At 39.0% G+C, this 26,338-nt stretch overlaps 2 protein-coding genes across 2 annotated transcripts in view; one reads left to right on the top strand and one right to left on the bottom strand.

The window, feature by feature from the left end:
* HTR2B (5-hydroxytryptamine (serotonin) receptor 2B, G protein-coupled) overlaps positions 1-5,605 on the bottom strand; it is a 10,502-nt gene extending 4,897 nt beyond the window's left edge. Inside the window, exon 1 of the mRNA XM_009705784.1 lies at positions 5,296-5,605. Within this exon, the coding sequence (XP_009704086.1) occupies positions 5,296-5,605 (310 nt within the window). The remainder of the gene's footprint in view (positions 1-5,295) is intronic.
* PSMD1 (proteasome (prosome, macropain) 26S subunit, non-ATPase, 1) overlaps positions 1-25,328 on the top strand; it is a gene marked incomplete at both ends in the record, with an annotated part of 57,330 nt that extends 32,002 nt beyond the window's left edge. The window contains 3 exons of the mRNA XM_009705785.1: positions 15,755-15,869; positions 18,938-19,156; positions 25,227-25,328. Of these exons, the coding sequence (XP_009704087.1) occupies positions 15,755-15,869; positions 18,938-19,156; positions 25,227-25,328 (436 nt within the window). The remainder of the gene's footprint in view (positions 1-15,754; positions 15,870-18,937; positions 19,157-25,226) is intronic.
* Between the last annotated feature and the right edge of the window lie 1,010 nt (positions 25,329-26,338).

Below are 26,338 nucleotides of genomic sequence, written 5' to 3' on the forward strand. Positions count from 1 at the left end.
GTAAACTTTAGTATCTAGCTGCATATTTCCTAAAATAGATATCATGGTTGAAATTATGTTTAAAAAAATTATTCTGTAAGGCGAGTATGAGAAAGTTGTAATTAGTATATTGGGAAACTTTCAGCTGGCAGTAAGGTATGGTGCCTTTCTGAAGGAAAAAAAAAAAGGAAAACAAAAATGTGGCTCATGTAACCACATTTTAAAAAAAAAAGGGGGGGGGGGAAATACAGTTAAAAGAAATAATTGATTTGATGGGCTTCAAATGTTTTTTCCTACTCCAGAGAAATAGGACTACTTCTTTTGACTCTATGATGAAGGATTAGTTCAAGTAAAATGCGAACAATGGGAAGTGTATTCTACATCTTGAAGGACTGCAGATAGCTGGATTTCAAGTGAGCAGCTAATACTTCTGTTGGAGAGTACTAACATGCCACTCCCTGGATTATAAGTGCTTTGCTTTCTGGAGAATTGCAGTGTGATAAATTCTTTCCTTTTGTAATTAATTTACTCTTTGCAGAAGGAAACCCTCAAATATTTTGCAGGAAAAAGCTCTTTTCCTTTTAAATATAGATACAAAGCAACCTTGTATGTTTTTCAGTTGTAAGAGCTTTTGTTAGTTGAAATTTCAATTGAACAGAGAAAGCTTTGTATTTTCTTTATTTTTGTCTTGTTTTGAACTGGATGCAGAAGGCAGTAAGTTATCACATGATTATAGCAGTATGTACTATTATATTTGTGCGTATGAGATGATGGTTTTTTATCCAAACAAAATCAGACTAGACTTTAAATGCAGTAGCTGGTAAGAACTGAAGAATATGGTTATTATTTAAACAAAATGTGAAACTGTTACCTTAAAGTCCAGAAGGGACACATAGTTGTCTGAGATTCATGCTGTGGTCTGTTTTGCTTTTGCTTATTTTGATTTGTAGGTTACACCTGTTTCAGAAGCTCTGTGCTTAGTGTTTGAGGAGCTGCTCTGGGCTGAGATTTTGTGCTTTCCTGGTGATGGTGGTGTATATCACCCTTGGCCTGTTCTGTTAGTTTGGGAGCAGGGAAAAGATGGAATATTAATTTTCCCCTCAGGACTCAGAAAGCATCTCTGACCCGTAAACATGACGGTGACCTGCTCATTTGTTGTCCTGCTTTATAATTCAGATTGAAGGTAAAATCAGTATGTCCTGCCAAGTGGTGATACAAAGCCATTAGCAGGTCATGCTTAGTTTGGGTTGTTACAAGTTCTGATTCTCCTAGTATAGATCGATACTGTCAGAGCAGACCAGAGCATTTACTGGGCTGACTGAGATTCTCCACATGCTTTTTCCTTGGGAGTTGAAATGCTGATTTAAATGAGCTAGTGGATTGAATTTTTTAAAAAAATTTTTTAAATGCCAAGGTTACCTGACAAGCCTGCCTGCCTGAAGACTTCTTTGGTTTCTCCAACTGTCAGGTGGTACAAGATAAAAAGATGTTCCTCCTTTCTACAAACCTTGCCTTGGATCCTCCCAGCACTGCAGCAGTGCTGCTGTTGCAGATTGCTTTCGTTATTTTCGTCAAAACAAGATAAAATACATGTTTTAAGATTTGCCTTGCACCTTAAAAGAAGTAAGATGAGCTTTTACCACAACTGTCTACCCTTGATTAATCTTTCTTTATAAAAAGCTTTGTTTATAGGAAATACCATGGAAATGTGTAATCCTTAAAACCAAGTACGGTATAGAAGAACTGCTCTTGCTATAAGCCAAAAGGTTTTTTGAAACGTCAGGAGAAAGCACTGCTTGTGTATGTGTATAAGCATGATTAAGAGAGATCTTTAAATAGACTTGGAAACCGTTTGTTCTGCTGCTGTAAGGGCTGCTGGAATGTGTTACCTGTGAAGGATTTTGTTATAGCCTGCTGAAACATGTATCCTGTGAAGGATTTTGTTGCTGTTAGATAATGATGCTTTTACTGAGACGGAAGTTGGATATTTTTAATCACTAACTGACTTAAGCCTAGGCTTCAGTCTTCAAACTGATGTGTGTGTGTCTGTAGCCTGCGTGTGTGGTGTTCACCTCGTTCCAGTATTCAGCTTCGTGGACTGCATAGGCCTGCCGTTTCCAGGCTGCTGTCTCGCTGTTTCACCCCTGTGGCTGCCTGTCTTTATTTCTCTTGTTCAATGTCATGCAGGTTTTTGAATTTAGCCAAAGTAATGTTTTTTTTTTTTAATTAGATTTACTTTGTGAGGAATAAGCCTTTGTTTTCTTACTTAACTTTAGATTTGAGATTTTGGAAAGTAGCCCTCAGTTAAAGAAGTTTTCTCTGCTAGTTTGCACAAACAAGAAGGGAAGATTTGCTGTGGTTCATCATTGGTAATAGGGGAAGATTAACATGCCGATTGCTTATGATAGATTTTTAAAGTAATGGTTTGCAGCCTAGAGTGATCAGTGTTACCTTCTGATTTTTAAGTGGATGAATATCAGGAATAGGGAATGTATTTTAAAAGATGGTACGTGCACTGTCTCCAAGTAACGCATTGCCCACCAAGCTGTGGACAACAGACTTCTTCCCGCTGCAGGCTTTGCAAATGAGAGCATCCCTCAAGTTTATTTGCTAATTTCACTGTGCAATAAATAGCAACATTTTTGCTTTCCTTCAGTAGTTCTGAGAAATTTGGGTAACTCTTTTGAAAGCTAGATTTCAGAGAACACAATTATTTCCTAACATGTTCTTCTTTTTTTGGAAGAAATGAGAAGAATTTAGCAAGCAATAAAAGCAATGAACTGTTTATATATTCTGACACTCACACTCCTAAATTAAAATTGCAGTGTATATTTGTACCAGAGTACATTTTGGTCGCTCTGCTGAAAATAAATAATCTACCTATGTTAATATACCTGCAAGTGAGTTACATATTTATTAATTTATTTATTTTTAAAAGAGACAGTCTATTTCTGAAGATTTTTCTGTAAGCATACCATCAGGGCATGGAGCCAATATTGGTTTTGAATTTAAACGCTCTGTGACACATTAGTTTTTACAGTCGGGATCATTTAATGTGACTGTACTTTAGTTCACACCTTTTCCCTCAAATATTCTCCACATAATTAGATACCAGTTCCAAATCGGAAGCATAATATTTGTATTCTGTATCTAGAAGCTGCACCCAGCTATTTCATTATTATGGAAACATTCCTGTGTGGCAGTGCCAGGAGGCTGTATTTAATTGCCTCTCTGGCTATCAATGATTATTCTATGTTCAAGTAGTTACCTGGCTAATGTAGCTTCAAGATTTAGACTTGTTGCAGATTTAAATATCTGTTCTAGCTTCATTCCAGTAACTCCTCGTGTTTTACTCATGCTTTGAACTTTTGTAAACACCTCAGCATCTTCTCCCAGTTGGTGAAGAGGCAAAGCAGTTTTTCTGGTCGGCTGCCAGAGAGAGACTTGTGTGCAAAAAATTTCAGTTTTAACCACTGCTATGTGAAAGGCTAGTGGCAGTCTTTCTTAGTTAATTATAACTAATTTTGCTACTTCTGTGTAAATTTCCTGCAACATGAAAGATGCTTTTGTTTGACTTTTAAATTAAGATTCCTAGCATGCTTTAAACTGTTGTAACCAGGGTTTAGCACTGGATTAATTGAGAGATTAAGGAGCAATAGTCTCTTTATAAAAAGTTAAAAAGAAAATATTAATCTAGCAAAATGAAAATAATAATAATAAAAATATCCAAAACAACAAAAATCCACCGCCACCAAAAAACCAACTCCACAAAATCCAGAACTTGCCTTCACTTTGTATTGATTGCTACTCCAATACTAGTACCTTTTATGGTTAGTAGTTTTATTTTTATTATTAATGAGGCCTTTGGCAGGAACTAAGCAGTTACAGTATCTATGTTTACGTATATTTATACATATCTCGTTTTTGCCTCTGCACACACATGTGTACATACATGACATACCAAGGTTTTTATAAGTGAGTGGTTTTTTTCAAGTTAGAAATTGCTGTCCTGGTCATGTATGTTCATTTTTCTTTTTAGAAGCTGTTGCTTGAAAAAATACTATTCCATGATCTGAATTCTGATCTCCAATTCATGCTTCTATTTAGGGAGAAACAGTCTGTAATATACAGAAATTCAGTCTCAAGGCATTTATCGAATAAACACATTTGTTAATAAAGTGATACCAGTCTTCTGCAGCAAACAAAAACTGCTGATGGTCTTTCTGAAATAAAGTTTATAATTGTGTTTGCTTGTTGCTCAGGCAACTCTTAGAGATCTAGCATAGGAAAAATGAACTCCTGCAGCCTTTCATTATCTAGAGCCCAGTGGTATCTATACCTTAAAGACGATGGTGTAAAATCTCTAAGTTTATTGGAAAATCTGGGTTATTGTTTTTTTTTTCCATTTGTATGATACAAAAATAGACCATTTAAAATGTATTCTTAAAGAAATTTTAGGAGTAAATGAGAGACTTTCCCATGGATCTGCCTCTGATTAGTTGTCAAAAGCAATATCTGAAATAAAGCTGGGCATGAGAGAATATTAAAAAGTCATGCTTGTTCTGCAATGACTAACCAAAAGGAAAATGTCACACACAATGTATGTTCATGTGAAAAATACCTATTTTATTCCATATAAACCAGACTAAATGATAAATCTGAGTCTCAGACGTTAGGTACACAGATTGGGGCTTCCTTGGCTTGACAGATGAGTTAATTCTTTGGGACGTTTTACAAACCTGCTACTTTCCCCAGAGTGGGGAAAAATCGGTTTCTCTGAAACTGGTACTGGTAAAGTTTGTTGTTACTGATGGTGCCAGGGGCCATCTCTGACTGCTCATGGAGCTAGGAGTCAATACCAAGGTAAAATCAGGTGCCTGACTCCTAGAAAGTTTGAAACCTATTCAGTGTACTGAACACATACCTAGTCTTCTTTTCAAGGTTTTTAAGAGAAGACTGCCTGCAATTAGTGTAATATCCAATAGAACAGATGCCAACATTGTGCTGATGTTGTTAAAAGTAATACTACACTGTACAAAATGTAATTTCCCATGTCCAGCTCCAATTTAGTGTCAATTCTAAGTCTCAGGTGATTTTTGAATGGTTTGTTTCAAAGGAAAGAATATCCACAGTGGGTATACTTCCTGTAAAGACATTAAGCTGCATAAGGTGAGAGGGAGAGAAGATTTAGGAGCTCTCATCCGAGTGATTTTAAAAATTGTAATGGTGGAAAGCAAACAGTTTTTCTGTTTAAATTATAGCTCCCCAAATTGTACCCCATATGCTAGCCTGATGAAACAAATGCACTGTACTTACCGAATAATATTATGAGAAGGGCAATCGGCATCACAAACAGACCCACAAGCAAGTCTGCCACCGCCAAGGACGTCAAAAAGTAGTTGGTAGCATATTGCAACTTTTTCTCCAGGGACACTGCCAGTATGACAAGTATGTTCCCCCCAATGGTGGGGATTATCACCAGGAGGATCAGTAAAGCTGCCCAACGCACTTTGTTTCCTTGTTCGTCACTTGGGTAGTCCTGCTTGGGTTCTCCTGTTACAGAGAGAGGTGACAAAGATCCATTGCCAACTCCAGACCTGTTCAAGAAATGTGAAGGATAGGACATTTTTGCGTCCAGCAGAATGTATTCAGGAACTGTATTTTGTGCAGGAATTGCGTACAGTGGAAGAGTTCACTGTTCCTCTCTGGTCCAGGATGGTCCTGAAGAAAGGCCAGCATGGTCAGTATGGTAAACTGGTCATTTGCTATTTCGAGATACTGTAACCATGTCCGAGCTGATATCCAATTTTTTTTTATCCTGTGCCTTGCTGGGCGCAATTAGGTCTTAAAAATGAAAGTCCTGCCTTGTGTCCATCTCTGGTCGGTAGGGTTCAGTGGTTTGGTCTCCCCTTTATGGCGAGGTTCAGGTTTCAGAAGACTGTAGGAAACAATTCAGTAGCTGTGAAAAGTAAGCGGTGCATTAACTTCCTTTTTGGGTTTATTTTTTTTCTTTCTACAGCAGTAAAAAGTGATAGATGAAATTGGATGCCAAATGGTTCCCTTTAGATACAGCGTATGTAGATTTGCTCTTTGTAAGTACGAACTGATGCAAAGGCAGATGCTCGCATTGTGTATATGCAACTCCTCCTCTCCCGAGTGTCTAGTCTCCAGCAGCGTGTGCGTAGGCAGACGGCAGTTCCCATATTTCCCCTTATTAAGAATCCTATTTCGCCACAGAGGGTCACCCCAAAAATATCTTCAGAAATGATGTATGAGGTTTCCGTTTTAATGTCTGCAGTTCATAATTTATCAGGTGAGGGTTAGGAAGTCGTAGACGATAAAACACTGGTGGCAGTCTCTGGGGGACCGTAAGGATTTATGGAACCGAGATATCTAAATTTACCCAGTACTTGAAGGGGGGGGCTGTGAGTAAACCGCTTGGTTTTGTAATCTGAGTAGGGCTTTTATTAAGCGCAGCCTTTTCTCTCCCTCTGTCTTTGTCTTTCTCTCTCTGTCTCTCTCAACTCTGCAGAAGACTTAACGCTTACATTTTTCCCCTTGAAGCAGAGACTAAAACAGCTGTCACGGCGTTAAACTGAACAAACGCTCAGTCACGGAGAAGATTTGATGTGTTGCAATTTTCAGGTGAAGAAAACCTTACCTCTTTCTTTTGCGTTTTAGTAGAGTTCACGTTGCATCCAGGAAGATCCTTTGTAATTTTCTCTTTCATCACAATGTGGATTTTAAGATAAGATCTTTCACTACTTTCTGGAAAACAAGTTGTTCATTTGGCTTTAGTTTTTATAATTTTTCTAAAGTTTGTCTCTTTGTGTGCTTTTGTTTAGCACTTACATTTCTTCTAACACCAAGATTAAGAATTTCTATTTTGGGAAAACTATAGTTCTTACCCAGGTGTTTTCTCCAACTCTTGAATGGAGGAGAAGTATCATTCTTGCCAAATTTAAAAAAAGATAGAAATAAGATTGTGTTCTTTTTTTGCTGTCCTTTCTCTTCCATTCTTTTGATGATTTTACTTAAGCGATTAGCTGAGGCTATGTGCAGTTTTCTCTTTGTTCATTAGCAAAGCTTGCAGTCTGCTGCTACCCTTGTTTGTTGATTGACTCATTCCAGTGTATCCAGGTCTGATAGAGAAGTAAATGAGTGGGGGTTTGGCTGGAAAAGAGCCAGAGAGGGTTAATTGATTCAGTGCTCCAGTACTATGATGTATGCTCCTTGTAGCTGTATCAGGATGTGCAGATCCTGTAAATGACCCTTCACGCTACAGTATCATAGCTGTATGCACCACAGCCTGTGTATGCCTGCGCACTCGCTCCTTCTTGCTTGCTCACTCTCTGGACAGAAGCGCAGTTAACCCTAAAAAGTTCTGCTGCCCTGTAAATGCTCCAGTTTTTTTCTTGACCAATTTTATAAAAGTATTGTCTAGCACACTATTTGAAGTGTGTGCGCTGTTACTTTAAATCTTTCTTCATGCAGCTGCTTTTTATTATCATGAGTGTTTTCTTTTGTTACCTTCCAACTTTCGGTCAGATGTGTGTATGGTCTCTAACATCACCGTATAGTACCGCATTAAAATGGAAATAGAATTCACTTCCAAGGATGTTAGCTGGACGAGTGTGTAATAGAGTCGTTGAGTTTAAGGCCAGAAGAGACCATGAGATCATGGTCTGACCCTCTGTGTGTCACTGGCCGTTATGTTCCATGAATTCCTAGTGCTCATCAAGTTTCAGCCTAGAATCAGGTCCTCAGTGAACTCTGAATCAATTTATATTTCTTTAAAAAAAAGGCATTCATTTCTTTAGGATACGGCTACTTTGGGGCCAAAGAGAGAAAGCTGCTGCAGAAATTAGTATAAATGCTTGGCTTAAAGGGTGTTCAGATCATACAACAGAATTTCCAGTAAAGTAGTTTTCATTTGTTCCTTATTTTTCCTGTTTAAAGGAAACCTTCGGTAAGATTCTATACTGTATTCATTTGCAATTGACTTTTGATATCTTTATTCTTCAGGAAAGTGTGTATTAGGAAATAAAGATTAATCCAACTGTGGTAATTCCGCTTCCTTATCTGACCACCTTCCCCCTTGTCATCCCTGATGGTACTGGGAGAGTAGAGCACATGAAAACGTACAAAAAGCAGAAATCGAGACAGGACTACTGTATTGGGCTAATGAGCATTTGGAATCAGTTTTCCTTAAACTCAACTATGTCTAATCAACTTCTGTTTTATTTTATAAATCTTGAAGGCTCTCCTGGCATTAATCTAACTGTACTTGAAGTTTTTACCAAAATTTCCATTGGATTAAACACAGCCAGTGTTCACGCTTTCTGATTGTACAGATGAAGCTTGTTTTCCTTTCTCATTCACACTTGAGCTATTTTTTTTTTCCTTGTTGAAAGGTGCCTGGAATTATTAACGCTTTCTGGAGATGGAGCTATTGGCAGTATGTCTGCATCATAAATGGAAAAAAAAAAAGTTCTGGAGTAAAACCACCAAAGTATAGTAAAAGATAGATTAATCCTTTAACTTCAGTGGTCTGCTTGTGGGTTTATGCCGCGTGCAGATCTTCATGTTGCATCTCTGAGTTTAAAGAACAGAAATAAAACTTCTCAGAAAAAAATAGCAATGCGTCTGTCAGAACCATCTGCTAATCATCAGCATCAGTTACTGATGCAAGCTTGTGTTGGAGCTGAAGCATTATCTTGAAGGAGGTTTTTGGCTTTTTTTTTTTTTTACTTTTCACCTTTGCTCTTTCACAGCGCAGTAGACACTATCCCTCGGTCCCTTCAGTGTGAGGGAAGTATCAGTTATAGAAGTGTAATTTTGTCGACTTGAGTTCTGTATTACCTCTATAAATTTTCTTCAGAGATCTTACCATCTGAGAAGCATGATTGTTGGCTACTGCAGTAAAGAGTTGTCTTGGTCAAAGTGAAAATCAAGTGTTCCCCCTTCTCTGGAATGCCTCAGTGGATGTTATAATGTCATTTACATGACAAAATAATCTCTTTAGCCACTAGAATGACTAAATTAAATAAATTGGGAGGGGGGAGGTACCTTGATGAAGCACCAGCTGAAGGCTGTACTGTTGCCTGCAGATTGCTCTGATGAAAGCTGTATAAACGCATTCATATCTAATTGAAAAGGAAATTATATTTTTAAATACAGAAGAAAACAGTTTTCTTAGGAACTTGCAGAGGAAGATGATACGGGTTTACTTGCATGTAGGCTTGTATAGCATATATACCTGCTTGGTGCAATATTTCATTCCATATGGCTAGAAAACTTATCTGTCTTTTGTGGAGTTATTTGAACTTTCCCAGGTTTGAATCATTTCTGAGAAACACATCATCCTGTATATCTGTTACAGATCCGCAGCAGGTTCTTCACTGCATGCTTCTGGCCAGGCTTTTTGTGCAGGCCTCTGTCCTGCCCCCATGTCCAGCTCCTCTCTTGCGTTAATCATGATAAACCTTAAATCTTGCTAGACCCCACTCGTAGTCCACTGTACCCAGAATATTTGAACCATGCATAGATATATTTTTTTTTTTCCTCACCCCTTGCTGTTATTTCTGTTTTCAGATTGCCAGTACTATTTTATTTGAATGGAGCTATGTCTACATTAGATGTGAGCTGACACTGGTGACAGTGTTGTTCAATCAGTGCATGTCCCTCAAGTTCATCTACTGTGCCTGTTGGCAGTGGGACGCCTCCTACAAATTCTCATTCTTTAGCAAGTCTTGCTTAGGCAACCAGGAGGCATTTCAGAGAAAAACATTGTGGAGAAGGAGGCTGTGTTGCATATGGGATAGTTGCAGGAAATTCCTGGATGGAAATAGCTTGGATCCTTTTTGTCGAGAGAGAAAGAGACAGGGTTTACACCCGTGCTTAGTCTACACTGAAATATGTCAGTTTGTTGCATTTTTCTCTGCAGATTTTCCACCTTCTATGTTTCCCCCATCTCTGCTACACACACCCCCTTCAGAAATGACTGCAAATTGTGCAATTAGATATCTGCATTCCTCCTTTATTAACTCATTCATAGATGAAATGAAACTTCTGTTAGACTTTGCTTTTTTTTTAATTTGTCACTGCACTACCAAAGCAACTTGTGGAAATAGTTCTGTATCAAATGACTAATTCATGTCCAATAGTTTAGAAAGTCATAAATATTTAGAATCTTTTGAAATACGACTGGGGAGACTTAATGAGGAATTTAAAAGATATATTTGACATTTTTCTTTAATTCTCTGACATTTCATTTTTCAATGAGTTGTAAAGTCCTTAAATATTTAGACTAAAAAAGAAGTGTATGTTAGTGATGCTTCAGACGCTTCCATTTTTAGTCTCAGTCACAAGATCAGTGTGATGGTTTATTTTCAATATTCTGTTTGTTTACTTACTGATGCTACCTTATTATATATAGAGGGTTTAGTGTTTAAATATTACCACAATATAAAGAGAAATGGCAACAGTCCTTTAACCTTCAAGACGTGCAACTTACAGAATTGGAGATAAACTGCACAAAGGTATTTGGATGTGATTCTAACTGGGCTGTGATCTAAGCGGAATATGCTTCAAGATATGGCAATCCAAGTTTTTAATTTGTCTTGTAGTGTTGTTGCATGCCTCTTGGAAAAAAATATTGAAGTGGATTGTTAAACAGAGTCAATGTACCTAACAGCGTTCCTCAACTTTCAGTAGCCCAATAAGGCTCTTGTAGGCAAAGCCTACTAAGCATTACAGTATCTGCAGATGTAATTACCTTCAGAAAAAAAACCGGTTTATGTTCATTACAGATTCCTAATAATGCTGCTGTAAGAAATGTTTCATGGTGAAAAGGAAATACAATTTCAGGGTTCTCTGCAAACTATGGAGAACCTTCCATGGTCAGCATCATGGACTGAAAGGAAAACTGACTGCTTTCTGTGTCCAGCTGATCTGGGTGGCTTTGTTCATATTAGTCTGTGTTAGTAACAATTGACATCATGGGTTTTGTTTTGTGGGGTTTTTTTTGTTTGTTTTTTTTTTTGTGCACTGGAGGCTTAAGAAAAACTTTCTTTCCTTTCTCTTTGGAAGTAATAAAGAATCCAAAACTTTCTCTGGTTTCTCAGAAATTCTAGGACTCTTACAAGCTAAGTGTCAGCTTTTATATAGAGAATATAACATTTATATGTATATATAATGTCACTTATATTTAATTATGTCCAGGAGATGAACGTCCCCAGGAATGAGATTGAAGTTGAGGCTAAGGTAATTGGGCAGGAGTTAGGCAGGTCCTTTGTGTTCTTTCTGTTTTCTGTGAAGATTCAAAATCCTTAGCTGCACAGGGTGTTTCTTTCTCGTGGAGGTTTTGAGAGCAACCAGCTGGTGAGTAAAACTAATAAAATGCTAGGTATTAGGTTTTGCTGAGAATCTCTCATAACTGTCTTGGTGCATCTTTATTTCTCTTTACCATTTTGTTTATGACTTCTGAAACCAAACTGGATCCTGGAGGAAGTCCTTCGTCTGCAGCCCATATATGACAACAGTAAAATTTATCCTGATGTAGGGTGGAAACAAAGCTGTAACTGACTACTGTATTGAAGTCCTATAGAAGAAAATTCTAGGCTTTTTTGGCTTCTTGATTCATTTAGTTTCCTGGTAACAGAACAAAGTTGAAGCTAGTTGTGATGTTCTTTTTTTTTGTATATGGATCTGGGTTCATTGATGTCTGTGTTTTGATGGCTTATGTAGGAGCAGCTGAGCAATTTTCAGATGAAAATGAAGGAAATAATCAGGCCATTCTTTTGTTGACGTTTTGCTGTTGTAGTAAAATGTAATTGCAACAGCAAACTGCTTGAGGAAAACCAGTGTTAGGAAAAAAGGAAGGAATCAGTGCATTAAAGATAATTTGGTTTTTTAAAATAGACATTGCCTTTCTAAGATATACAGCCCAGTTTAGAGACATGCCTTAAGCTTTAATGTTGGAATTTTTAGATTAAATTACTGGACTGTGTTATGGGAAGGTCAGACTAGAGGACTATGGTACGTTGCTTCTGTCCTCAAAATATATTAAATATACTCCAGGTTTAGAATTTTTACTATAACTTTTTAAGAAGCAGGGAAAAATTGGGTCTGAAGATTAAAATTCTGACCACTGTATCTCCAGATATTATCCTGGTGTTTCATGTGATGTTATCTTCTGTGTTTAATTTGTAGTAACGACAGATGTCCATATTAGGACTGACTAAGAGTAGTAGCCTGTTGCTGTGTGACTTCCGATAAACCATTTATCTTTTTTTAGTACTGTTTTTAAGTTTCCTCACACTCTTTGTTACTATTCTCCCTCTCCCACCAGAGGTTTCTACTCAGTAGCCACACTGACTTAGCCATCACCACAACAGAGCGGTGGAGCTCTCCAGTAGGGAGCCAGAGGGGTGGACTTAGTTTGGGAACCTGTGTGGGGCTTGGTACCAGTGAAGCGGAAACGTGCTCCATCAGCAGCAGGACCACCCCTCCATTGTGCTGAACGGCAATTCAGCAGCTCCTGTGACTGCTCTCAGAGTGAAAACCTCGGGCTAGGGGGCGGAGAACATGGTCGTGTTTTGAATATATTCCCCAACTGGATTACCAGTTGGAGTAATGCCACGGGAGCACGATTGCAGACCATAACTGCTTACAAAGGCTTTTTAGTATTTCTTTTGATCACTTGACAGAATTGGTTTGCATTTTATGAATTTTATTAAATGTGGATTTGGGTTTATATGGGCTAACCTTTGACAACAGTGTGAAGAACTTTGTAAAGCATCTCAGCAATAAAGTGAGCAAGCAAATGTTACTGCTTAAGCATCGATGCCAGCAGTGCTCTTGTATACTGAAGTCCTCTTCCTCTGATGAGCGTTTTTACAAGACTTTTGCTTCCTCAACCCACTTGTGGTTCTGCCTTCTAGTTCTCTGTTACGTGGGAAGACACTTTTTGAAGACTGCGGATTCAAGAAGACTACCTTACTGAGGAAGGTGGTGGGACCTGTTAAGCAGCTTTAACTCCTGAAGTGGATTTGCAGAAGGACCCCTGTCAAAATGTTTGATTGTTTTATGGATAGATTTGAGATAAAAGTATTTAAAATAATGGCCACAAATAATGTAAATCTGTCTAGGAATTGCATAATCAATCAGTATACGTTAATCTTGATCTAATAATAAAAACTGTGTTGGAACTTTTGAGCCTGCAGACACAAAGATATGTCCAAGTTAATGATTCTATAAAATCCAGCTTTCTGAACAGGAATTTAATGATTAATGCTTCAAAGTGCATAACCACATCTTTGCCAGAAGATGTTTTTCTCTTCTTTGGCTCACAATCTGCCTGTTTAACATTTGCTGAAGTAAAGCAAACACAAAGGTGTTAAGAGTCTTTGTACAAGAGCTGAAGTCTTCTGTGCAGATGAATATTTGGGCTCATTTGTTACAGGATTTGTGATTCCTGGTCTCCACATCAGCTCATTTTTTAAAAAAAACATTGTCAGCATCCAAGCTGTTATTTGAGGAAGAGACTGGCAGGTAGTTTTAAATGTGTCTTTTAGTTTATAGTCTTCACACCTACTGCCTGCTTGCAGGACAGAATTGTTCAGTTTCCCAGCTCTTCCCTCTTTCTTAACATTTGTCGTCATGGCTGCACCTTAGAGGCAGCAGAGTTTCCAGCAACTTTGTATTTGTTCCTCTTTTCTTTTATGTGTTTTGGTTTTTTGCTGCTGTTTGGAGGTTTTTTTGGTTTGGCGTTTTGTTGGGTTTTGGGTGTTTTTTTTTTTTATAAGGTGCTGGTGGTAGATCGGATTTTTTCTCCATGTGGGTGTTTTTGGAAAACTCATAAAGCACCAAACTGTTGGAAGCAGGGGTGAGGTAGGAGATCTGGGTATTTGCTGCCATTACTGCTCAGGGGTTGAGTAGCCTCTGAAACCTGGGTGCCTTTGGGTCCTTTCAGCAATTCTGGAGGAGGACTGGAGACTGTGTGGTGATGCTGCATGTCTGCCATCAACTGGAGCAGAAGAGAGGAGTGTAAAGAGGAGTTTAGGACTAGTTAGCAGAGGAGACTATGGGAAGATGTTGAAATGGGAAAAGATAATAGCTACAGTAGAAATTAACTGATTTTGTGTGTAATGTATAACTGAAGTATGAGAGTGGTTATATGACCATGTCTTCTGTCTCAAATCACAATGAAAGAAGAGAATGAACTAGATTATTGCTTAAGGTCTTTTTTACTTTTGTTTTCTATGATTCAGGTATTCATTTAAATAAAACCAATGCTGGAGCACACTCTATAGTGGTTTTTCTACCTCTTGTGTAGTGCTTTGATAGACACTTAATGGTCTTACATGATGCTATAATTCCTATGTACAAGAAGTACTGCCACCACCTTCCAACCTCCATCTTTCAGTAGAGCAAACAGAAGAAGGGAAGCTAAAACTAAGGTGTTCTTTGCTCTTCCTTTGTACGTTTCAGTCTGAAATCAGTTTATAGTCAAAGTAAATGCCTTGCAAGACTGCTTTTAGAATTGTGAATGTGACAATTAAAAAGCTAGTCTGGGCTGCAAGACACTGTGAGATGGAGTGCATAACCAGATGATGTGCACTTTGAAAACAGACACAATTAAATCACTTGCAATTTATAGTTTCCCATCTTTCTTTTTCATGAGCATGTACTTGCCAGCCACATTCCTGCATCGCACTTGTGTTCATGGTGTCATGAGATTGGGTAAATTTAACAGATTAGCTGTGATGGATGTCCTTATGATGCCTATGAGTTCAGAATGCAGACTTGTCTGACGCAGAGATGCTTATTTTACAAAGAATTTTGCCCTTGTTGCATTAGAAATGCTGAAGTTGGCAGTGTACAGTATTATGAAGTGGTTTGTGTGGCATCCAAATTAATGGAGTGATAAATATGACTACAAATACAGGAGGGAAATCAATATATCCACACCTGTTAGTGAGTTCTGCCCTACTTTAGAAATACTCAATATTCAGAAGACTGTTTGCATTAGCAATGTATACTTCTTGCTGTGGGAAATCGTGTTCCCTTTCATCTCCTCAGCACTGGGCTAGAAGTTCTGTTGCTGTAATGACCAACAGGACACTGGTTCCCAGCTAGCGAGGCATTTCAGATCTCACATTTCAGATCTCTTAAAAGACAACAATGTGATAGCATGGTATTGTAAGGAGGCAACTGTAAACATTGCTGATAAACTGATTGGAAGTGTGTGTTGTATCAGCATTTCCTCACATGTTCTGATTTACAACATTAGATGCGGGTGAGCAGAAGCAGTGATTGTGAAAGGGAGTTTGGTACCCACCAACCTTGAAGGTTGGTTGAATACTGGAGTTGAGTTTTGTGTATACTGATGGGAGATTTAGTGATGTGTGTCTCATGAAGAGTAAACCTCTGCTAGTGGTAAGTCTATCACAACAGCATGATTTCTAGAGTCTCAGTAGATACGTCATTCTGCTGGCTAATCTTTTAAAGGCAGAAAATACGCACTAAGAAGGAAGACTTTAGGAGTGGAGGCTGTGTGTGATATCTGCAGTGATAGGGAAGTTTATTCATTTGTGCACTTCCCTGTTCTCCTTTAAGTCCATTTGTTCCACCCTTGTGGTTATATTTTGAGAAGTGCAAAACATACGGTGTGGGAGGACGATTTTAAATTTTTCCAGTATGAAGAGAGTGAAGTCTCTGTGTTTTGAAGAGCAATAATAATATCATTCTTTTTTTTTTTTTCTTTCTTTAGGACTCCTGAGCAGTGTCCTAGCGTGGTTTCTTTGCTGTCAGAGAGCTACAATCCTCATGTGCGTTATGGGGCTGCCATGGCTTTAGGTATCTGCTGTGCGGGGACTGGAAACAAGGTGAGGACCAGAAGCATTTATAGCCAAGACTGTTTCTGCTGTCTCCTGCCAGAGAGACATTTGTGCAGAAACATCACATAGAGATAGATTTCTTGCACATGTATGCTACTAGCTAGCTAAAGCAGAACAGTACTTCTTTACATTCTTTAACTGTCCTGAACATAGAGATTCTTTTCCTGCCTGTACAGAATGGATAAAGTAGGAGAATGTTTTTATACATTATTGCCACGTTCTTGGAATTTTGTCTTAAAAACTTTTATCAGAGTTTTCTTACTGTCAAGTTGCCCCTGAACTTTAAATGTGTGTTCAGTACTCCAAAATCAATACTCCTTCGCCCTTGGAGTTGATCTCTTACAGATTGCTTTAGGGGGAGCAAGGGGGTGCCAGTGACAGGAAAACAGCAGGTATTTTGCATAACTTCTAGCTCCTTTCTTCTTTCCCATGATACACAGTTCATGGAAGATCCATGTAGTAAAGCCAAGTGCAATGAAATTTAATGAAATTTACTGTAGTTTCAGATGTGTGATTCATAGCCAGTAAATTTTATTTTCACTTTTTAAGTGTCAGTGAAGGGTAATTCTCACAAATGATAGCAGGGACCTTTTAGAGTAGAAGTATTCCCACTTCTGCTGTGGGAAGTGAGTGCTCATTGGGACAAGCAGCAAGTATATTTGGGGATAAGCTTCCTCTATTTCACCCGCATGTGTATGTAATCTGTGCTGATACTGAATGACAGTTTCAAAACAGGTGCACAGACTGTCCATGTGGAAGTAATATTTCATGCTTTTGAGTTTTTGATAAATCTCACACTTAGCTGTATCATCCCTTCCTCAGCTAGCATTAAACACTTGGTCTGTGGCTCTTGCGAGTGAGTGCTCTTCAGCACGTCACTTGTGGTGTGAAATGCACAGGATGCTGACATGCACTGCCTGCAATCTGTAGCATGCAAACTTGAAAGCAAACTGAAAGTCCTGTTTTTATCCAACTTGCTTTATTCTCAAGTGGAAGGTGGAATCAGGGAGCTAATTATTTTTAACCTGCTGCATCTGACGAGTTGATTTAAGTGGAAATGCTTTTAGTCACATAAAGAAGCCTGTTTTATTTCCAGGTATATTGTGTGATAAAGACCTAAACCATCTGATTACAGGCAGACATGTCTTCCGGAGCTTATATTAGTAGGTTTTGAAGGCCCAAACATATTCAACTTAGGAGATCGGAAAATTCAGCTTTTTGTCATAGTGGATGTTCCACACATGGTATTGCATGTGTGCCAAAGAATGAACGAGTCACCTTCAGGTGGAGAAGCACAGCCTCCGAGATAGCTCAGTTGGCAGAAGCAGTCTAAGCAAAGGCATGATATTATTCTAGAAGCGGTTCTTAGAAATAGTGTTTTGTATAAAATCAGCTTGTTTTTAAAAGCCTTACCCTGACAGAACTAACACCAAGAGGGGTATGTACTGGGAGACTCACGCACTCAACTGCACTTGCTTCTGTCCTCGGTTTAGGTATGAACAGCAGAGAGGTTTGTACCAGAGATTGCCAAGTGATTCTGTCTCACTTCTGTAATCAGAAGATCACGTAATAGATTAAAAGAGCTCTCTGAGCCTCTTAGGGTAGATTTATAACTGTTATCTCTGCTTTTCCTAAGAGTGTCTAACAGCTCGCTTCATATGCCATTTCAGAGTGCTTTTAGAAAGCACCTGTGTTGCCACGGACCAAATTTATCTGTGCAGCCCATGGCTGTACAAACTGCTATCCTAGGTTTATTTGGCTTAGATCTGAAGAGGGTGGTTGAAGGCTGGCTGAGCCCACTAACAACTTTTTGCCATTGAAACAGGTAGTCTTGGTCCTTCCTGCCACCTTTTGCTCTGTCTCACGCCCAGCTCCCTGGTGAGCTGACTCAGACACAAACCTACAGAAAACTGACCTGGATAACAATAACAAAAAGGGGAACAGTTCTCTGAGTTATCAAGCTGGAGAAGCTCACTGGGAGGTGAGACAAGGGCTGCAGCTAGCACAGGGAAAGGAGAGGGGCTGGATAGCTGAAAGGAAATTGTGGAAGGAGAGGGATCTCATTTTGGTAGCAGTGAGTTTAGATGAGTTCAGTTGTCCTGTGTAATGTGTGCTGAGGACCTTGCATGGTAGGAAGTTAATTTGTGTCTGTGATAATTCTATGCGTATTTAAGTCATGGCTTGCTAAGTGACGGAACTGTAAATGGAGATGAAGAAATGTGCCTAAAGAGATGATTTAGTATGAGATGCCAGCAAATTGCCCATGTTGGTCTTGGGTACATCTAAGCAGCATGTATTGCAATAGACTCTCTTACAGCTTTTCGTAGTCAATGACTGCATAGAAAGACATGCTTATTGATAGGTCATTGTGGATCATGTTCCTATTGCGCTTAGCTGGTAAGTTACTGAATTTGAAGAAGCAATAGAGTGTTTTGAAATGTTTTAAAAACCTAGATTTAGTATATGGGTGCTCAGAGGCAGCCCCAGTTAATGTAGGTTTGAAATGGATGCTTTCAAGTGATCCTAAATGTTACAGATTCTAACAATATAGTGTAAGACCAAGAATTTTGGGACTTGGATTGTTTTACCATCTCATTTTCTAACCTCCAACATGTTGTTTGATATCTCTGGTTCATTTGTTCTTTATGCAGAAAATGAAGGTAATGCTGATGTATTTTGTTGGGAAGAATGGCAAAGAAAGTGTACAAATGATTTATGTGTACTATTTAAGGCATGTCAGTAGTTCTAATGCGACGAATGCATCTGTTGCTTTCAACAGCTGTTGTTTTTCCATTGCCCCATTTCTGCACGTAGATCTTGTTCCATCCATCACTTGGGTTTTGTGGGGTTTTCTTTCTTCCCAATTTTTAGATTAAAATCCACAGAAATACAGATTTCTGCGTCATTTGCCAAGAATAGGCAAAATATATTGCTTAAAAAGTATATCTGATAGCATCAATCTGATAACCTTCCATTAGAGTACTGAATCCCAGGATACTAAGAATAATAGTACTAACTTTGTGACTGCTTATTTCTTGGTGGTTTTTTTTTTTTAGGAAGCAATTAATTTGCTTGAGCCAATGACAAATGACCCTGTGAACTATGTACGTCAAGGAGCTCTGATTGCATCTGCCCTTATCATGATCCAGCAGACTGAGATTACCTGCCCAAAGGTAACGTGGCATACCTTACATACCAACTTGTTAGGTGGAAAAATGGTCTTAGATGGCAAATCTTTAGTGATTGGCACTGCACGTCAGCACTGGCAAGAGAGTGTACGCACCTTGTAAAGAACCAGAGCTTGAACGCACAGCAGGAAACTACTGCAAGGATCAGAGCATGCAGTTTTGAATGGGGAAGTGATGCATGCTGATCGAAACATACCTGATACGTGACAGCATTTTAACTTTAGGCATTATGAGAATAAGTGCTCTTTTTTAAAAAAGTCTAAAAGCATCTTGTAATGATATGAAAGTGACTGTCTTCCACTAACATGCACTAAGGCCTGTATGCTCATGATTTATGTGAACACTATTATTTGGTAAAGAAATTGTTTTTAATGGTAGTAAGCTTAGTTTTGGATATGGTCACCCTACAGGGAAGTCCTGTTTTAACTATGTTTCTTTTGTAGCTAGTCTTAACACTTTTCAGGTGAAACAGTTTCTGCTGTCAGAACTGGCTTAGTGACTTTATAGCAAATACATTTTTTAATGGAGTTTTTCTTTCTGCTCAGAAAGCAAGAAGGATTGCATATGCTGTGCTTAGCTTTTAAACATAGATTGCCCTGTGAATATATGACAGACGATGATATGCAAACATTTGTACAGACTAAAAGTCCACATTAATAGAAGCTCTGAGATTCCACATTTCATCTGCTCTGGTGAGTGCTGAGGCAGAACAGTAGTGGGTACTTTGCTACTCATCTGTCATATATGGGTTGCTTTTATTGATGTCATTTTAGAAATTGAACTGTGATAAAAGCAGCCACTGTTTTACTGCATTTGGATGGGGAGAAAGAAAAAAAAAAACTCTTTGTCCAGTGGAAAATTTTACTTGGGAAAGCCAGTGAAGGAAATCTACAAATACAGGTGTTTGGGTATTTCCAAGTCATGGAACATGAAAATTTGCTGGCAGACAGGTTGTTCCTTGGAATTATTTAAAAAAAGAAAAAACAAAAACAAAAACAAAAATCCCCAAAACCCACACAAAACAAAAACAAACCAGTTTTCACTAAGCAGAATCTGGGACCGTTGTTTATATTATCAGAATTGTACTTGAACTGCATAAGCCAGTGGAGAACAGTAGAGTTCTGTTGGATCCCCTCATCTTCCAAGATACAAAGTCTCTGTAATGTGAAGTTCAATTATCTTTCCATGGAAAGAAACTGCTTCTTGTTATTGTTTCTTCCTTGGTTAGGTGCTTGGAATGCCAGCCTTCAGTATAGGAGATCAGGTTTAATCATTCTGCACTCCTCTAATGTTGGGCAAATTGTATAGCTCTCCTGTGCCTCAGTTTCCCACCTGAAAGAAACAAGGATGATACTTCCTTCTGTGAAAGGACATTATGAGAATAAATTCATTTTAGTTTGCAAAGCACCCTAATCCTCCTGGAATGGGAATTGCAGACTGCTCTGAATTAGTCAGACATCCAAGACTGTTGTGAATTACTTGCTGAGTCTGTCTATTGGAGTTTAAGTCTTTTTGAGGTGATAGGTGAAAGAGTTTGTGTGTCCTAAAGAAAAGGAAAATGACTAGCAAAAATACAGATTATTTGAGGTGTGTAATAAGTCAGATCTCTTTCCCCAAAGAGGCTTGGTGACTTTGACTTCAAAGGTATGTGTAATACCTAGGCTTGTTAAATGGGTGATTAAAATAGTTGGCTAGCAAGTACAGGATGAGATATATAGTCTGGGGTTCAGTGGCTTGTTTAAAAACAGGAAGAACTGAAAAAGCTTTACACCAGAGCCTTATCTGAGCCAAAATTTGTGTGGTGTTACATAATATAGATACAGAAGGCAATTCATTACCCAGTCATACAAGCACTGCAGATATTAAAACCCAAACAAACCCCAAACCCTGCATATTGTAAGCTAATAAATAATCCCTGAAATATTCTGCTAATTTAAGAACTAAACACAGAATATATAAATTTTACTTGTTTTGAATACCCCAAAAATTAGTTATAATGATCATAGTTTCTTGCTCAAAAGTAAAAGGAATATTTTGAGGAATATGCTGCCAATTAAGTTATTTATTATCAATCGGAAACTTTTTCTGGAGCTCTCTACCAGTCTGAAGAATGGTTATTTTACTCTGATGTGAAAGGGTGGAGTTCAAAAAAAATCTAGCCGTTTTTGGATTACAGTGACATATTTTGATCTGATTAGATTCGTAAGTGGCACACTGTTGCTCTGTGTGCCAAAGTGTCTAACCTGATGGATGTCAGTGTTTGCATTGCTGGAAAAGCAGCTAGTAAGAGGAGCATGAGGGATTTCATATCCCACAAGCTGTATGTGTGGTCTTGATGGGGTTACAGAGAGGCTAAATTTTATGTGTCACCATCTCACTGCTGCTAAATACTTCATCATGCTTTGCATGTGAGAGATAGTGATTTTTAATAAAGATTGTGACATATAGTCTGACCAGCTTCCTGTCATTACTTTTCAGTTTTGTCTGTTCTTTTTTTTTTTTTTTGCGGGGGGGGGGGGGGGGGTGAGGTAAACTTCTTGTTTGTGAGCTTTGAGTTAGAAGGACTTCAAATTCTATGGTGATAATTTGGGATGAAGATGGTAGCAAACAATCTTCCTTGAATAGATTTAGATTTTTCAGGGATAAAATAACTTCAGAGTTTTGAGAGCTGAGCATTGCAATGCTGAAATGCCAGCAATAAATGGAGATTTAAGAAGTAACGTATTTTGGTTTAAAAGAAACCATTTTTGTTGTCAGAGAATGTAGATGTATGCCTTTGAATCACCTTTGCTCTCCTCTTTTGTTTGTATTCATCTTCCTCTTTGTTTTGCTCACTCTTTATTTAAACATATAGTTTAAAGAGTTTTTAAATTTAAATAAAGAGTTCAAATAAAAAATCGTCATTATATGGAGGTCCCTTGAACTTGCAAGTAGCTTAAGTGCCAAAAGGGGTAGCAAATCTTGTGTAAAGCTGATTTGGCCTCTTTGGAGTTGAAACACAATTCCTCCATGTGCAGCCAGCATAATTTTTCCTGACCCCTGTGATATGTTTAAGAACCATATTAGTGCAGGATATAGAACAATAACAAGTTTATTTTGTGAAATGGAATCCTAAATTTTAGATGCGATGAGATCGTTGTAACAGAAATCAGTAACAACTTCATTATGTATTTGTGTCCTGGAAGGCAATTAAGACAGCAATTTTGTAGCCAAACTACATGTCTAACATCTTGAATTGCGTTTACTTTTTCCTGGTTTTGCGTTAGGATAGTCATCTTGGCAAAATGAGAAGATAATGAGCAAGGTCAAGGCTTTTCCTCCATCCTCCTTTGATCATCTTGGCCTGTTATCTTTAAGATGTGAAGAAACCAGGACCAGATTGCCTTTTTTTCCCCCCAATTAGATGAAATGCTAGGTCTTGCTAGGATGCAAGAATGATTTTTTGCTCTATTCTAGTAGCACCTTCACATTTGTTCCTGTAAGCCTGTTAACTGTTAGATGCTTCTGCTTGCTGTATGCTCTTTCAAGAGAGCAAGCATATGCAGAATAACTTCAGCTTTTGAAGAAGATTAAAGAATGTCTTCTTGAAGAAGACAGTTTAAAACCTGTTTCATTAAAACCAGATTCCTAAATACTCTTGTTGTTAAGAACTTGCTTTTGCAAAAACCATTATGCACATCACCTGCCATTGTTTCCCCGAGTTAACTGTTTATTAAGTGGTATTCTTAACAATGTCATGGGCTTCATGTGCATGTATGTTGACTGCTGGAGGGAGAAGTGGTAAACAACCCAATAAATAACAACTCCTCCGGTTTGTGGTAGGAAATGGTGCTGTATCATTTTCATGTCTTAAAGCCTGTGTTGTTTCCTCAGCGTTTCCAAGGTTGCGCATTTGGCTTCATTTGAAATTAGTGGCATGTCATTTTGGCCAGCACTGATTATCAGAATGGTGTGTGTGTATTGTTAGCAAAGATGAAATGAGTCACTGCCTACGTCTTAGTGCTCCTCCTGGAAGTTGCACAAATAGATTTCTTGATAGCATTTCCAAATGCTATAAAATTTTTGAAGTGCTTGAAGTTTTCAAGGGAGAAACACAGCTTATGGATTTCATAGGATATTAAATAAACCTATTCAGCAGTTTGGGATGTGCTTGTTGCTGTGGTTTGAAGGAAAAATAGTAGCAGATTAAAGGGCTCTACTAGACAAACTCTGGCAGAATTTGCTTTAATAGCTTAAGAAATTACTGTCTGTTAACATCTTCTGCCATTCTGTAGGAGGTGACTGCCCCAATAGCAAAGGCAGAACTGAGCTGTTTGTAGTGCTCTTGCTTTCTCCAAAGAGATGGAGCAATGGCTTCATTTGAGGATGAAACCTTCCTGAACTGCTACAGGTAGAGCTGCCAAAGCAGGCTTTCCCCAGCAGCAAGGCAGGCTTTCAACTGGGACCCGATCCAGTCAAAAATCCCATTCCTGTGAAGCATTTGCTTTATAGGAAGAGCATGAATAAACATGCAGGCCTACCGTGCATTCGGGTGTTGAGGCAGTCCTCTGATCTGGGTTTGCCTGGTCCCTAAGGCCAGGTGGGGTAGTCTCCGCCCCTTCATAGAAGGATTTTGCTTCCACTAATGTTAAAGTAAAACTTTGGAAAGGGCACACTTGTTCAATACCTTCTCCAGGGTTGGCAGTGGTCCACAGCTCAGGATGCACAGGTATGCAGAATTTATCTGAAAGCAGAATGCTTTTGATATGGAACTACATACTTTGTATTTTTCTAAGTTGAGGGTATAAGAACTATTTCTTACTGTAGCTGTTCAGCACTTGTTCATTGAACACCTGCTCTCAGCTGATTCCCTGCATTAACCTGTCCATATCACCTGGAGAGGTAGGAATTGATTGCTCAGGTTTAGCAGCCAAGTTTCTGTCCCTTGCAGTTGTCAGTGTCCTGGTTAGCTCAGTGCCATGCACAGTGTCCCAGTGCCACAGCTGGTGGGTTCCTGGTGGGCTTGTTGCCTGGGTGTTTTGTTCATCTGGTCTGGACTAACGTACGTGTGAGTAGGAGCTGTGGAAGGTGTATTAGGGAAAGGATGCTCACAAGGGCAGTGCATCACGACCAGGGGAGAGGGATGACTTCCCCTGCTTAGCCCTGCCTCACCCTTCCCAAGTGAGGCATTTCTACCGTCTGTTCCGAGGGGCTGTTCTGTCAGACTTGAGATGCCAGCGTTAACATTAGCAGTACTCACTTCAGCCAGTGTTACGTTCTTTGAAGATTTGATTACGGTGTAAATTCCAGATTGCAGTCTGCTGAGAGAGCTTTGTAACATCCATCTGTTTTTATAAATATTCTAAACCCAGAAGCCGACCACAGAGTCATGGGAATGATGTGCTCTAAACAGAAGCACAGGAATCCTACTGCTCAGCTCAGCCAGAGGAATAGTTTTACATGTTGCTTCTGTATCTCTGTGTCTCTCCCAAATAATATTTGAAGGCTTTGGTTCACCTAGTCTGCACTTGATAACTGCATGAGGCCCCGTTCCAGGTTGCAAGTGCAAGCTAAGGTATTTTTCCAGTATACAAGAGGTCAGACGTAAGAAACAATTTATATTAAATGTGTAAACCTCAGTATAAGCTTTTATAAATAAAAATTGGGAGAGTGTGAAAAAACCTAAGTGGAGTGAAGCAAGATCAGAGTTCGGTCAGTATATCCAGAATAAACCCTGCATTGTGTGTGCAGTATCTCCCTGCCATGCACCTGCCTGTGTGGCTGCCCTGAAAATGTACATTGCTGCTTTTTCTTAGCTTTAATAAATGCAAGGAAATTTAATTCACCTCCTTTTGAGGACAGGGACTAGTAACTAAAAACTTTGTAACGCGAAAAGGAGCTGTTGAATAGAGAACTAATATTAGCACACAAATTGTTGGACTGACTTAGACTGAAAAAATGGAAATAGCTGCTGTGTTTTCCCTGTCAGTTTTAATAAATGCCTCCTGCTCTACCAAAGAAGTGTTTTGTTCAGCTTCTCTGCTCCTATTTAAAAGTGGCTGGCTGCTGTGGTACTTCACAGTTGTGAGACTGTCCATTTGTGTGAAACAAAGTAATTTTAATACAATCGTGTTTAGCAGGTCATGGTTTACTTACCTTGTGTCTTTTGCTGTCACAGACTGGTTTAAATCTCATCAGGTTAGATGCCATGAGTGCTGAAGGAGTTGAGGTGACAAGTAATACAGCAGGGTTAGTGGCTGAAAGAGCAAAGGCAGCAAAGGTATTGACCAGGGAGTGTCTGTTCCTTTAGGGCACATGTGCTTTAAGCAATGTGCTGAGTTAACATGTATCAAGAACTATTTTGCAGAAAACATGTGGTCTTAATCTGAAGTGTTCACTAAGTGTGTAGGGTTACCAAGCAGTGTTGCAGCTCTTGGGTATAATGCTCATGGGTTCGAGAGGCAACCTCTGTCTTCTTTCTATCCCAGACATTGGACATAATCTCTCAAAGACACGGTCTCAACTTCTTACTGCCTCTGGTCAAAAATTCACACGTGAAATATGGTGGAATTTATTGCTAGCATTTCCTTGGCTGCAGGATTACTTCATGGCTCTGATGTGCTTTTACTGGAGAATCTGTTCGCATGCTTTGCTGAGAAACCCCTGCAGTTTGATTTATTCCTTCAGTCAGCTATTCATTCGGTTTTGATCTTTTTTTTTTTTTTTTACCTTGATGAATCCTAGTTTAACAAAATATTATTCCCAGCACAGTTCTCATGTCACTGACTCAGTTGTATGAATGGTGTTTTTTTTCACGGATGCGAAAACTCTAAGCGCTTTGAGATTCCCCAGTGCACTCCGAGACAGACCACATATGCTAGGAGTGATGCCTGAAGGCTGCTCCTGGTGCTGTCAGTGCTGCCCACCCATCACACAGCTCTGGAGCCTGTGCTGTCCTGCATGGACGGGGTACCGGCTATTGACTGGGTGCTCTTATCAGCCAGAAGGACCTGCTGAGTGTCGTAGTCTGTGTTCAGACCTCCTTCACTGGTACAATTAGGTGCTGGGAGCATCAGAGGCTGTGCAAGAGTCTCTTCCTAGTGGTGGTGATGAAGTTTGGCCTCTTTGCCTACAGCAGACACTAAGTGTGTTTCAGAACTGAAAGGTAGGACCTTTCTTCAGACACTTGTCACTGAGCAAATACCACTGATGTCCCTGGAGAGGCACATGCTCTTTGGATGTGAAAAGTGGCTAGGGAGTTATATAATATATATTATACTATATATAATA

The sequence above is a fragment of the Cariama cristata genome, unplaced genomic scaffold, assembly GCF_000690535.1.
Source record: "Cariama cristata isolate BGI_N322 unplaced genomic scaffold, ASM69053v1 scaffold11048, whole genome shotgun sequence".
Lineage (NCBI taxonomy): Eukaryota > Metazoa > Chordata > Aves > Cariamiformes > Cariamidae > Cariama > Cariama cristata.